At 36.4% G+C, this 15,484-nt stretch overlaps 1 protein-coding gene across 18 annotated transcripts in view; it reads left to right on the top strand.

The window, feature by feature from the left end:
• The window catches only part of LOC121872040 (cubilin-like), a 205,740-nt gene that overhangs the window by 146,305 nt on the left and 43,951 nt on the right, over positions 1 to 15,484 (top strand). For 15 of the 18 annotated variants that reach the window (XM_042374701.1, XM_042374702.1, XM_042374698.1 and 12 more), the window contains 3 exons: positions 831 to 917; positions 11,068 to 11,245; positions 15,451 to 15,477. In XM_042374701.1, coding sequence (XP_042230635.1) covers positions 831 to 917; positions 11,068 to 11,245; positions 15,451 to 15,477 — 292 coding nt within the window. The remainder of the gene's footprint in view (positions 1 to 830; positions 918 to 11,067; positions 11,246 to 15,450; positions 15,478 to 15,484) is intronic. The other 3 variants (XM_042374705.1, XM_042374692.1, XM_042374695.1) reach the window with 2 other exon arrangements.

The following is a 15,484-nucleotide window of genomic DNA, read 5'->3' as shown; positions in this document are numbered from 1 at the left end:
GCAGCCATTTCCCCCCTATCACTAGGCAGTAAGTTTACTCCCCCTCCCTTTCCTGCCCCTCCCCTCCCAGACGACCCATCTCCATGACCCTTTCTCCTCCTTGTGGGGTCATGTTACCTCGTCTGCGTCGGGCTTAACGTATCATAGCCTGAGTTTTTATATTTATTTATTTATTTATTTTTTGGGACTCATGAATGGTCATAGATTTTGTTGTTGGCAGCAGACCAGTCCCCCCCACTATACTAACACCACTAACTAGGCTCTCTTCCCCCCCTCTGCATCCCTGCCCGCCCGCCCGCCCGTCCGTCCGCCCGCCCGGCTCCGCCACTCCGTACGTCGAATATCATCGCCCACCGCCGCACCTTCACCGCACACTTCCCCCCTCACACGCACCCCTTCCCTTTTCCTTTGCCACATTTCTTTTACTATTCTCCCTTAACCATATCCTCTCTCACATATTTTTCCCTTCCTTTTCCCTCTTTATCCTTTGTTTCCTCCTCTATTTACACCGTCTCTTCCTCCTCCTTCACCTTCCCTTCTTTTTCTTTTTTTACCCTTAATCTCCACCCCTGTTATACCTCCTCCACTTTTCCTCCTCTTGCTCCCTCCTCCCTCCTCTTCCTCCTCCTCCTCCTCCTCCTCCTCCTCCTCCTCCTCCTCCTCCTCCTCCTCCTCCTCCTCCTCCTCCTCCTCCCTCCTCCTCCTCCTCCTTCCTCCTCCTCCTCCTCCTCCTCCTCCTCCTCCTCCTCCCTCCTCTCCTCTTCCTCCTCCTCCTCTTCCTCCTCCTCCTCCTCCTCCTCCTCCTCCTCCTCATCCTGACTTGCGAGTAGATGGTCCCTCTCATGAAGACTGGCTGCTGTTTAGCGATGAGTCAGGGCTGGACGGGGACAGCGACACCTACCCGACAAAGGAACCAAGTACGTCATTTCCCTCTTTCATTTCCACTCTCAAGAGACAAAACATATATCAACTCTCTCTTAAAAGGAGTTAGATTCGTCAACTCTTTTTCAAAAGGAGTTAGATTCGTCAACTCTCTTTCAAAAGGAGTTAGATTCGTCAACTCTCTTTCAAAAGGAGTTAGATTCGTCAACTCTCTTTCAAAAGGAGTTAGATTCGTCAACTCTCTTTCAAAAGGAGTTAGATTCGTCAACTCTCTTTTAAAAGGAGTTAGATTCGTCAACTCTCTTTCAAAAGGAGTTAGATTCGTCAACTCTCTTTCAAAAGGAGTTAGATTCGTCAACTCTCTTTCAAAAGGAGTTAGATTCGTCAACTCTCTTTTAAAAGGAGTTGGATTCGTCAACTCTCTTTCAAAAGGAGTTAGATTCGTCAACTCTCTTTCAAAAGGAGTTAGATTCGTCATGTTCTGATCGTTTGCTGCTCGTCTCTCTCCTTAAAAGATATCGTTGCTAATGTTTATAAAATAACCAGAGCGTTTGATCTAAATTCACCTTCCCTCCCTCCATGTCCCTGCTCACCTCAAGGCAGTTATGAGTACAATTTCTTCCCGTCATAAGGAATATTTTCTTTTGTACTTTTTTTTTAGACTTATTTCCCTATAGCAATTTGTTTTAAACTTGATGATGACGTTTAAAACAGCACTTTATTAATACAATTCAACATGACCTGTGATGTGATGTTTGACCTTCCGTGACCTTCCGTGACCTGACCTTTTTGTCTCTCACCTATCCTGTGTATTCCATCAGATTTTTAGTCACAACAGATCATTTCTTCCTCTTCTTCCTCCTTCCTTTTCTTCCTCGTTTATCAATGGTCTTTGTACACCTGTTTTCCTTACTTGTTTATTGCATTATTCCCTTTTAGTGTGACTTTATGTAACCTGTTTGTCTCATTTAAGGAATAAACTCTCCCCAAAAGATTATAACTACAATCAGTAATTCCCCTAATTAATTATTATACTTAACCTTTTACAATTAATCCTTTATAATCTTGTACTTCAACTTCTAATTAATATAAACACAATTAATCTCTGTCTCGATGGTTAGTTATTTAATCTCTTCACAAGACGGATTTATATAATTTATTTAATCCTAATGTAGTGTATATTTAATCCTTTTAATTATACACGATTTTTATATCTTAATTCCTAAGCTAATTATTCCTATGTATTTTTAACTATATTTATCTCTATTTATTATCCATCTTTATCTTTATTTCTAAGTTATTATTCTTCTGTTTCTGCTGTGTCTGTGTGTGTGTGTGTGTGTGTGTGTGTGTGTGTTCTGTTTCTACGTTTTATTCTCTCTCTCTCTCTCTCTCTCTCTCTCTCTCTCTCTCTCTCTCTCTCTCGTTAGTGACAAAGAATTTACGTGAGTTAATTCATGTAATTTTTATTCATCTATTTACCGTTTATTTATTTATTAATTTTCTTGGTGTAAAACGAATACTTCTCTCTTCCTTCTTCATTCACCAGTTGTCTCTGGGCCATCGCTTCTTCCTTCGTTACCTATAGGTACTTTGATACCTCCTCGTTAAACATTTCTTTCACTCTCTGTAAGTACTTCACTGCAATAACTTTAAAACTCCCGACTTTCTGTAATATTCTGTAAGTACATTTCCGCTATCCGTAAGTACTCGTTTATCTCTCTTCTACTTTCTTTATTATCTTGTAAGTACTTTTTCTATTTCGGTAAGTGTCCCTTTCTCTCGTCTCATGATTTCGTGAGTGCTTGTCAATACTGTCTTGTACCTTTCCTCTGTTGGTAAGTACTGCTATGTCTCTTACCTCTACTTTCTTCAGTTTCTGGTAAGTAAGTACTTCTCGGCCATCCACCAGTACTCTTTCTTTAATCTCGACTAACTTCTTCACTATTTGTCGAAAGTACTTTTCCCGCCAATCGTAAGTACGTCTTTCTCTTTCCTCTACTTTCCTTAATGTAGGTACAGTAGCTAAAACAACTATCAGTGAAGGTGGGGGTCGATATGCTCCGAAATTTTACGTGTGACTAGTGACAGTTCTCATATACCAAAATTTATCGTCCATGGTCTCATATTGTTTCCCATAAAGTATACACAGATAGTTGTTTTAGCTACTGTACCTGTTCTAAATTTCTTAAGTTTTAAGTACTGTTTCAACTTCTTTCATAGTCTTTAGATACTTCTTTCACTTTCTAGATGTATTTCCTTCATTATATGGAAGTACTTTCTCCACTATCAGCAAGTATCTCCTGAATTTCTTTATTTATTATTTTTTTCATTCTACAAGTTCTTCTTTCATCGTATGTTTGAATACCTTTCTGAATGTGCTTTTGAATTTCCTTAATATTACTTCATTCCCTGTATATTTTTTCTTTAGAAGTACTTTCTTTACTCTAGTAGTACTTCCTTCAATATATATTAAGCCTTCCATCTCTGCAAGTACTTTCTTCATCGGTACTCTGAACTCTTCACCGTTGATGTTATGTACTCTATACTTCCTTCACTAATTACTTCTTTCGCTGTTAGACATTTCTTTCTCTTGGTTTAGTCTTTCTTTGTTTTAAACATTGTCTTCAATTAAAAGTGATTCTTTCACTTTCTTAAACACTTTATTCGATATCTAAACAGACACTTCTTTCACTCCAACCACTTCTTTCACTTCAACCACTTCTTTCACTTCAACCACTTCTTTCACTGTGGACATTTCTCCCGCCTCCATTTCCTTCTCATTAAATCCCAAGTATTTTTATTCGTGAAGTTCAGACAATTTTTTTTTACACTGCTTACTCTCAAACTCCCCCGCTCTCTCTCCTCCTCTCCCCTCCCCCCTCCCATTTCCTCCTCCCCCTCCTTTCCCCTCCCCTTCTTCCCCTCCCCTCCATTTCCTCCCCCCTCCTTTCCCTTGACACCCTACCATTACCCTCCTCTTCCCTTCCTACCCCTCCTCTTCCCTTCCCTCCTCAACATTCTATTCCCTATTCCTCTTCTCTCCCCAAATCCCTCACAAATAGATTATAATGAATTAATCTATTTAATATTTATTGGCCCCATGTTTTAATCTATCACCTATTGAGTATTATTCCTTTTATTAATTTTTCTAAGTCTGTTTCACTGTTTTCCATTTTTAATTGTCGTCTGTATTTCTCTACCCTTCGTGTGCATCCATGTATGAAAAAATAATGTATGCATGTATTATTAACTCATTCATAATTCTATGCGTCTTAATACATACATAATCAGTGGGAAAATAATTCTAATTATGTATGCATGTATTATAGTCATTCATATATACATTTTCATACAGTCATACACACACATGGTTATCTCAGACGGAAACTAATAATATTAATGTATGCATGTTTTTCACTCATTCATATATATATACCTGTATACATACACTCATACACACATAATCACAGTTACCTCTTTCAGGCTCTATGATTTAAGTTCCACTGTACTTATTATTTTAATGCCTGGGTCCATAACTCTAGCTGGCAGGTGAGGTAAAGTTATATTTTACGTCAGAATATTTTAGAATATTTTTTTTTTTTTACTTCAATGTTTCTCTTCAACATTTTCTTTTCAGCATTTATCATTTTTCATTTCTCACCTCAGCTCATTTGCTAATATGAAGTGTGTGTGTGTGTGTGTGTGTGTGTGTGTGTGTGTGTGTGTGTGTGTGTGTGTGTGTGAACATTAGGATTTTTTTATCTTCCTTGTGTGTAAATTGTGTGTTTAACGAAGACTTTTAATTTCTTCTAATTGTTTTATAAAAGCCTGTAACAATATTCCTCCTATATTGTATTACATCCACGAATTAAATTTAAAAAACCCAATTTTCCTAACAATAACAATTTTAAATCCCCTATTTCGTGTTATCCCCAATTTCCTCATTCGTAATTGTGTGTTTGTCAAGCCCCATTTTCTAAAATTGCGACTAAACATCAATTTTAAGCTAAACACTTCCCATAAAATAGTCAATTGTGTGATATTATTATTTCGTAATTGTGTAAAATCGGAAGTTATGAGATTTTTATTATCTGGATGTTGGATATTGTCATGTTTCAAATTTATGTTTAAAAAAAATGCAGATTGTCTTGATGGTGTACAAGTTAAATCTGTGTTTTTGGTCTTTGATAAAAATTTAAACATTATTTTTAAAGTACTGTAGTTTTATTAGAATTTTAAGGTTTTCATGGATTTTTTTTTTTTCAATTCAAATTTTTATATTTCTCTCATTAGAATTTTAAGGTTTTAATGTAGTGTTTGATAAGAATTTTAAGACTTGAATTTTTTTACTAGATTTTTTTTCTTCGTGTTACTCTTGTTAGAATTTTAAGATTTTTCAAGTATATTACAAAACTATTAGTATTTTAAAATTGCCTAAATAACTTTTTTTTTATATAATTTAAATATATTTCCTTAAAAATAATTACCCCAAAAATCAAGTTTATACTTAAAAGAATTAATCCAGGTACTGTAGAATTTTTTACATTTATTAGACGCCTTGATGAAGTTTTGTAGACCATCGTTGTGTAAGAATTCATGTAGAAGAGAGAATTTTATCGTTCTAGAATTTAATAAAAATTTTCACCTTAAAATGCAGTGAAATTTGTTGATAGGTTAAAAATTATTCTTGTGGGATTTTGTTTTTGTGGTCTACAGTTTATTAATACTGAACTGTAGTTTGAGATCATACAGACGTGTAGAGTTTCATAATTACATAAATTTTTAAATACATGAAATCTATGAAAATTTTTTAAGAGTATTCGGTGTGTCAAATTAAGCTTGTGTAGGGTTAAGTTTAAAGAGGCAATTTTTAGTGTGGTGTTAAGCTTGAATAGCATTTATAGTGTAGAATAAAGCTTTTGTAACATTATGTAGTGTAGAATTAAACTCCTATAGTGTAGAATAAAGCTTTTGTAACATTTTGTAGTGTAGAATTAAACTCCTGTAACGTAGAATTAAGCTTTTGTAAAAAAATTTAGTGTAGGGTTATTAAGATTTTTAGCATTTCTCCTTACTGTAAAATTTAGCAATACTGTAAAATATTATACCATAAAAATTAATATAATTATAGAATCTTATCATAGTTTGTCTGATCAGTATGCAAAAAATTTTGTGCTATTGAGTTCATAATATTGTAAAGTACTTAATGTATTTTGGAATTAAAAAATATATTTATGTAAAATTTTATGTATCGAGTTTTAGGTAATTGAAAGTTCTGAAATATAAATAACAGCATTAGAGAATTATGGAGTTAGAATTTTGTATCGTATAAAAATTTAAGTGAATTGAAAATGCATGTGATAGAGAATTTCCCCAGTGTTTAAAAAAATTTTCTTCAAAATATATACAGAATAGAATTTTAAGTTAGTGTAGACTTAGTTGGAATTAGTTGTTGTGTAGAATTTAATGATCTTTAAAAATTCTCATACAAGCGGTAGTACAGAATTTATTATTGGCGTCAAATCACATGTGGAGTGTTACCTTGTTACCTGAGTTTGATTATTATAACGACACATTTTACTACAGGTATACGTATATTTACAACTATATTATTTGATTATAGTGTATAGTATTGATATATTTTCTGCAACCTTGTTTTTATTATTGTTATTATTATTATTATTATTATTATTATTATTATTATTATTATTATTAGGTTTTCAAACGCATCACAAACTAAGGTCTTTAAGTACGCATCACAAGCTAAGGTTTTTAAACACATCACAAGCTAAGGTCTGTAAAGCCATCACAAGCTAAGGTTTTTAAACACGTATCACAAGCTAAGGTTTTTAAACACATCACAAGCTAAGGTCTGTAAAGCCATCACAAGCTAAGGTTTTTAAACACGTATCACAAGCTAAGGTTTTTAAACACATCACAAGTTAAGTTCTTTAAACATATCACAAGCTAAGGTCTTTAGACCCATCACAAGCTAAGGTTTTTAAACAGATCACAAGCTAAAGTTTTTAAAAACATCACAAGCTAAGGTCTTCAAACACATCACGAGCTAAGGTTTTTAAAGCACAGATCACGACGTCAGTTTCATCATACGACAACTATGGAAACGATAGACTTAAATGTTTCCATAAATTAATAGGTTTAACGTGAGTGTTTGTGAGTGAAGTTGCAGATAATATTTACAATTACTCATTATGTTTTGTATGTTTTTATGGCCGTTTTCTGGTACTTTAGCATGAGTATATTCCGTTATTATTTATTTATTCAACGCCTGTCTCATTATTTGGCTATTTATTTATTTATTTACGTCTTTTCATGTTGCATAAAACACAAATATACAGAAGTTAAATGAGGGAGAAAATTGTAATAATTTTAAAAATCTATCACGAACAAGATTTTTTTTTTAAGCAGTAAAACGTATCAATCTAACTTAACTAAACCTACGATCGTCAGGTTTGGTGAGGTATATCTGTATTTTTGTGCTTCATGTGGTAGGAAATATGTAAATAATGTGTATATAACTCTCAGAGGCAGACGAGAGTAACACTTCCCTGAATACATAAATTTCCCATAAACAAAACGCCTGGATATCATTGACCAGGGAGATGGAATATAAAACTAATATAAGAAATTTTTTTTACACATAAATCGTCGTATTTTTGGTCACTAGTTTTTGTCTTTTTAATCATTTATGTATCTTAATTCCTTCTTTCGTTTCTTGATACTAATTTTTTTAAAGTTATTCCCATATATGATTTAACACCTTAAACTGATGTTATGAAGACGTGTTATTAAAAATCCCTTGAAGTTGACATCTATATAAAATAATATATTGTTATTATCCCTCAACCCTCCCCCACCCCATCAGCCACCCCCCCTCACCCATCAGCCACCCCCTCCTCACCCACCCCCTCCCACCCTTTCTTAATCCAAAACCCTTTCATTGAGATGTTTTAAAAAGCTCATTTACTTCATCCATCATTACTGTCACCCGTCATCAGCCATCACTCGTCTGCATCCATCATCATCATCTACCACCATCTACTGTTATTCACTAATTCACTAATACCATTCATCATTTCCATCATCATCATTCACTACCATTATTCTCTACCATCTTTCACTCCCACCATCTACCATGACCTACCACCATCAACCACAACCCGAACCATTACTCACCACCACCATCAACCACAATCATTATCCATCCACCACCATCAACCACAATCATTATCCATCCACCACTATCAACCACAATCATTATCCATCCACCACTATCAACCACCACAGTAATACACTATCAATACTTCACCATCATTCGCCACAATATTAACCAAACCTCCTACAGTCACCATACCACACCACCACAACCATACCCTCTACCACACCACCACCAACCACATCACCATACCAGCTACACCACACTACACCCCCTTACCACCACCAACCACATCACTATACCAGCCACATTATACCCACACCACACACACACTACCATACCACACCACCACACCAGCATATCATACCAACGGCATCACCATATCAACCACACTACCACACCCTCTACACCACCACCACCACCATCCTCCACGCACCACAACGTCCATCTCACCATCCACCGCACTATCACCCCTGACCTCTATTCCATTCACCTGTCCGGTCATCTTCACCATACATCATCATATATCATTATACATCACCATACACCATTATACATCACCATACACCATTATACATCACCATACACCATTATACATCACCATACACCATTATACATCGCCATACACCATTATACATCACCATACACCATTATACATCACCATACACCATTATACATCACCATACACCATTATACATCACCATACATCATTACACATCACCATACCTCTAAACTCCCTGCCAACTATTGAATTATTAACTCATAAGAATGCATAACCGTCTCCTTGCTGTATGTGCATTAGGTTAAACAAATATATTTTCCTTCCTTCCTTTTGTTATGCGAGATAATATTTCCCATCAAGCCCTTTGCTGTAGTCATCGTTGTACATTATGGGATTTTGTTCGCTTCCTTTTGGACTAAGACCTGTGTGTGATAATGTTATACCGGTATACTCTTGGTGTCTTTGTGAGTATGACGTTGGTACTTGACACTCTATTTCTTCCTGACAGCTTGGGTTAATGTTTGTCCTATATCAACTGGGTACATATGCTGGGGATTTATTTATTTAACTGTATATTAAGTGTTATATTCTGCATTTTGTTTCCCTGTATATTAAATAAATGCATTAAAGACTCAAGTTGGAATCGTGTTTAAAAAATATCGTCTTAATTTTATTGTTATCGTTTCTATATAAATTAAAAGAAAATTTTATTCATATAAATCATTAATTCTCTTCGTAAGTCTGTGTGTAAATATTTTTTTTTTATTTGTTGTTGTTTTTTTCTTCGTGTTTTAATATATTTCTATTTTGGCTTTTTTATTTTCTTTTTTTTACACGTTTTACTTTTTTTTTTATAAATATCTAGTTTTTTGTAGTTTTATTTCCTGTCCTAATATCCTTCTCCTGTACTCTTATCATTCTTATGTCTACTGTTTTATCTCTCTCTCTCTCTCCTGTCATCTACTGTGTTGATTTTTTTTGTATCTTCTCATTTTAGTCTTTTTTTTCGGTTCCTTATCATTTGTGTCCATACCTCTTCCTTATTTTTTCCTTCATTCCTTCCTACTTGCCCCTCTTCCCATCCTCACCCACTCGCCTTCACTCCCTGCACTCTGAGACTCTCCCCTCCGCTCACTCTCATAAAAAGAAGGATAATGTACGTGAATGAGCAAAATTTTTTAGATTCGCTAGACAGACGACCACTGAGAAAGTCGCATGTTGTCTCAGTCACCGCCTGGTGTGCCTCCTGCCTCCCTCGAAACCGCATGTTGTGTGACAGTATAAACAACACTAAGAGAATGCCCCTCCCACCCCCTATGGCATGATCGTCCATCTCACCCCGTGTATGAGTGTGGGAGGCACCTTACTATACCGTGTGATGTAAAAAAAAAAAAATCCTCAAAAACCCATCTGCCCGTACCATAAAAACAGGGCCAATGCCGAAACCAAGCGAGCCAAAAATCGTCTGGTTTAGCTCCCATAAGCATGTCAATTGCGGGGTGGATGGTAATGCCAGGTGATGTTTATTGCTCGTACTGGCGATGTTTTTATGGTATGGAGAGATAGTGTTGGCGCAGCATGATGTGGCCCTCACGGTGTGCTGTTTTGTTTTGATAACGGCCGCCTGCCCTGGGTGTGTCGGTGGGCCGGGTGGTGGTGGCGGGCCGTGCTGCATGTTGTGTGCATGGTGAGTGTGAGCCAGCCGCTGCCCGCCACCTACCCACCTCCATAGCCGACATTGCTGAGGTTGTGTTCTTTGTTTCAGTGTGGAATATTGTGTTTAGTTAAGGTCATTATCACGGGTAAAATTGTCCATATACGCTTACAAGAAACACAGACACACGAACGTACACTTAAAGAATCAAACGAATTTGTTAAAGGACAAGTGAGTTTGAATTTAGAAAAACAAAAATATGTATATGTATTTGTGTGAGTTAGATAATTAATTACATAAATTGAATGTAGTCTTGAGTTAGTGTCATGGGGCAACACTACGGCTGGGAAGAGCACTGCTGTGGGTGCTCGCCACACTCACTGAGCAAGTCGCATGCTGTCTCAGTCACAGCGTTGAAAATTCAATCTAAAAATCTGATTAGAGATAACGTAAGGATAAACTAAACAACAATATTCCACACCATATATATATATATATATATATATATATATATATATATATATATATATATATATAATATATATATAATATATATATATAATATATATATATATATATATATATATATATATATATATATATATATATATATGTTTATAATTTTTAACACACATTCATCACTAAATGCAAGCAGTAAAACTTCAGAACAAACTATTAACTTCACTTAGACGTAAACATTGTATACCCTTAACACTTTATGAAACAGTGATGAATAAACTTAAACATCAAATACTTCATATACCAAGTGAACTATTGCAGTTTGAGATAAACTAATATAAGTATATGTTAACCAAGTTTACCCTCCAACTCCACCTTCGTTCTCTTTAGAGTGTGACCGGAAAATCGTGAGTAGCGAGAATGGTCAAGGGGAGGGAGAGTTCGAGGCGCCGGAATTACTTAACCCTGAAGGTCACAGCCGCCAGTGTATCTACACCTTCATGGCGGCCCCGGGGGAGAAGGTTGAGCTCCAGTTCAATAAGTTCAACTTGAGAGGCACGCCGCCTGAGTAAGTACTACCTCTTCTTGTCTTCACCTACCTGCCCCCCTCTTTTTATTTTGCTCTACTTTACCTCACTATGGATGAGCTGTTCTGCATCAGTGTAATGTGATTGTGGTTGATTTGTTAATTGCGTCATGTGTTTTGTGCTTCTTATAACGAAAGGTTAATTAATGATGGCCCAAATGTGAAAGTTAACTAGTAAATATTATAATTTTGAAGTAGACGTAGACTAATGAACTGACTTATGGTATAACTGATATATATATATATATATATATATATATATATATATATATATATATATATATATATATATATATATATATATATATATATATATATATATATATATATATATATATATATATATATATATATATATATATATATAATGACCAGGTCCTGAACATATTAATACGCCAGATCTTTTCTAAATATAAATTAAAGGAACAACAAAACAGTAGATATGTTAATATTGTTTTCTAATAATTTCCAAGTTACGCTAAAATAAGACATAAAGATTCATCAATTAGCCCCGTCACTCACTGATAACAAAAATAACTAACTTACAATCTTCACATATAAAATATTTTAAGATTTGCAATTTAGCTTGTCAGTGTGCACATAGATGGCGCGCTTGTGTGTGTGTCTTTCTCTACACACCCTCACACCTGAGCCAGTGTGACCCATAACACTGTTGCTGTAGCCTAGACCTACCACCCCTGTAGTGGCCTCAAGCTTGTCCAGGGAACTGCATGGTGTGTGTGTGTGTGTGTGTGTGTGTGTGTGTGTGTGTGTGTGTGTGTGTGTGTGTGTGTGTGTGTGTGTGTGTGTGTGTGTGAGGCAGGTGTGTGTGTGCGCGCGCCTGCAAAGATACCTAATTATATGTTCTTGTGATGTGGACGTATTGCATCCTCAATGGTGCACTGATGATTGCCCTAGTGTTAAGTCTCTCAAAAAAAAAAAAAAAAAAAAAAAATGATGGAGACTGAAAAATAAACTGTATGTGGTTAGGTGATTTTTTTCCCCATTAGTTCACTGTGTTATTAATGTGTCCCGTATTTTATCATTATGCTGTATTAATTTTCTTTTGATTTTGTTCATATATATTTTCTTTAAAACATAATCGATTAATGACAAAAACAAATGCTTAAATTACTCGCGAATGATATAAGTTTTAATTACTTTTATCTCCTCACCTTGATAATAATTAACAGCTATAAGAATGCACTCATTAGTTTTCCAGATAATGAACTAATTATACTAACATTGAGTCAGTATAGTGTGTGGCTGCAGGAGTGGTAGGGATGTGTCAGTGTAGTGTGTGGCTGCAGGAGTGGTAGGGATGTGTCAGTGTAGTGTGTGGGTGTAGGAGTGGTAGGGATGTGTTAGTGTAGTGTGTGGCTGTAGGAGTGGTAGGGATGTGTCAGTGTAGTGTGTGGCTGCAGGAGTGGTAGGGATGTGTCAGTGTAGTGTGTGGCTGTAGGAGTGGTAGGGATGTGTTAGTGTAGTGTGTGGCTGTAGGAGTGGTAGGGATGTGTCAGTGTAGTGTGTGGCTGCAGGAGTGGTAGGGATGTGTGTCAGTGTGGTGTGTGTGGCTGCAGGGGTGGTAGGGATGTGTGTCAGTGTAGTGTGTGGGTGTAGGAGTGGTAGGGATGTGTTAGTGTAGTGTGTGTGGCCAGGGGTGGTGGGGATGTGTCTCCTCACCTTGATAATAATTAACAGCTATAAGAATGCACTCATTAGTTTTCCAGATAATGAACTAATTATACTAACATTGAGTCAGTATAGTGTGTGGCTGCAGGAGTGGTAGGGATGTGTCAGTGTAGTGTGTGGCTGCAGGAGTGGTAGGGATGTGTCAGTGTAGTGTGTGGGTGTAGGAGTGGTAGGGATGTGTTAGTGTAGTGTGTGGCTGTAGGAGTGGTAGGGATGTGTCAGTGTAGTGTGTGGCTGCAGGAGTGGTAGGGATGTGTCAGTGTAGTGTGTGGCTGTAGGAGTGGTAGGGATGGGATGTGTCAGTGTAGTGTGTGGCTGTAGGAGTGGTGGGGATGTGTCAGTGTAGTGTGTGGCTGTAGGAGTGGCCGGGATGTGTCAGTGTAGTGTGTGGCTGCAGGAGTGGTAGGGATGTGTCAGTGTAGTGTGTGGGTGTAGGAGTGGTGGGGATGTGTCAGTGTAGTGTTCTTGGTGGAGATATTATTATTTTGTGTTAAATCAGTTAATACATGTGAGTGAAAGCCAGAGTGTAGTGTGTTGAGGGTGACCAGGTAAAGACGTCTTCTGCCTTCTTACCTGTCAAAATCTATCTACTTTAAGGTAATTCGTAGTTCTAGGTTAATTTACCTTGCAGGACTAAACCTATATTAATTACTCTTTTCAATTATTTAAGGTGATTACTGGGTATGTTAATTTACCTATGTTAATTATTTTATTTACCTGTTTGGTTATGTTAACTTGTATGTGTTTTGAGGTAGGTTAGTCAGTGTAAAGGTAATCTACTCCGGTATTAAACTGGGTCACTTAACATGGTATACCGGCAGGGAGTTCACACCAGTACAATATTGACCACTTTGTGTAGTATAATGAGATCAAGAACACCTGTTGATACATACCTGTGATGCTTCATACATTTTATATCTGTTACTTTATTGTTATATATTATTTTTGACCTATTTTTAATTTTATGAGATTTTTTGGTCATTTCTGGTATAAATTCAACTTAGATTTATATATATATACATTGTGTTTGTATTACTAGATGTTTATTTAGGGTTTATAAAGTTTGTTACCAACTCTTGTAGATTTTATTTATTATTGTTCTGATATATTAGTGTGTGTGTGTGTGTGTGTGTGTGTGTGTGTGTGTGTGTGTGTGTGTGTGTGTGTGTGCTCTTTCGGTACAGGCATACTTCGTTTATGACCGACAAACACAGTGTATTCAAAAGTAAATTAATTTGAGTTAGTTACAAATTTACAGTGTGTGTGTGTGTGTGTGTGTGTGTGTGTGTGTGTGTGTGTGTGAACAATACAAAGTGGTATAAATTTTGGTGTGTGAAATAGAAGTTTACACGTTGGTTAAACTTTACCTGAAAACAAAATCCCGATTATCGGTAAAATTAAAAAAAAATTAGGTGTTTTTTTTTAGGCCGTTTTATCTATTGTTTATCTATTTTCTATCAATTTATCTTAATGTGTAAGTTAGTCAGGTGTGACCCAAGTATATGTGACTATCATCATTCCAAGTCCAATCCGGAACTATAGAGGTCACTCAGGTGTTAATATATGTTATTTACTATAGAAAACGCAGCGTAGTATTCAAAGTCAATATAGTAGTATGTGTTGTTTCATATATAATTATATGGGTGTATTAAGTATCGTTAGATGTATTAAGAGATGCCAGAGTCAGGTGTGGAAATAATTAGCAGTCAGGTGTGTAGGGAGGTAACTAGGTATATTATAAGGTGTTAGGCAGATGTGAAGCGAGGTAGGATATTGCCAGGTATGTATAGGGAAATAGTATAGATAGAAACTTAAATCACATGTGTAGTGATGTATCATTAGAAAGCCAGTTATATATGAGGTAGAAAATAGTCAGTTATGAGGCAAGACGCTAGTGAGATGTGTTACAAGAGTTCAGGTGTGTAATAGGATTGTAATTAGTGAAGCAGAAGTCATGTGTGTTAGGATATGGCGGTAGGTATATATTGAAGAGGCAGTCACACGTGTCTTGACTCAATCGACGTAAGTGATGTAAGTCACATGTCATAACCAGGTGTGTAAATAATCTGATAATCATAGAGACAGGGAGATATGAGCTAGCCACATATGCCTTTATTCAAGTTGTCAGCTGTGCAGTGCAGGAGTGTCAGGTGTGTAGTCACAAATATATAGTCAGGTGTGTAGCTAGATATCCTAGTGTGTCATCAGGTATATAGCCAGGTGTATATCCAGGTGGGTTTTCTGAGGTATTGTCAGGTGTGTAATTGGGTGTTTTTTTATAGTCGTTTGTATAGCCAGGTGTGTAGTCTGGTTTATAGCCAGGTGTGTAGTCTGATATATAGTCAGGTGTATAGTCTGGTTTATAGCTAGGTGTGTAGTCTGATTTATAGTCAGGTGTGTAGTCTGGTTTATAGCCAGGTGTGTAGTCAGGTGTGTAGTCAGGTGTGTAAGCCGTACCACCAGCTTGACTCGCTTCGTCTTTGTCCCCATCTCAGCGGATCAACTCTCGGAATGAACCCGTCGTGAGTA

The sequence above is a fragment of the Homarus americanus genome, unplaced genomic scaffold, assembly GCF_018991925.1.
Source record: "Homarus americanus isolate GMGI-L3 unplaced genomic scaffold, GMGI_Hamer_2.0 scaffold51476, whole genome shotgun sequence".
NCBI lineage: Eukaryota > Metazoa > Arthropoda > Malacostraca > Decapoda > Nephropidae > Homarus > Homarus americanus.
Note: the sequence above shows the minus strand (reverse complement) of the source record. Positions and strands in the feature narration are given on the sequence as shown.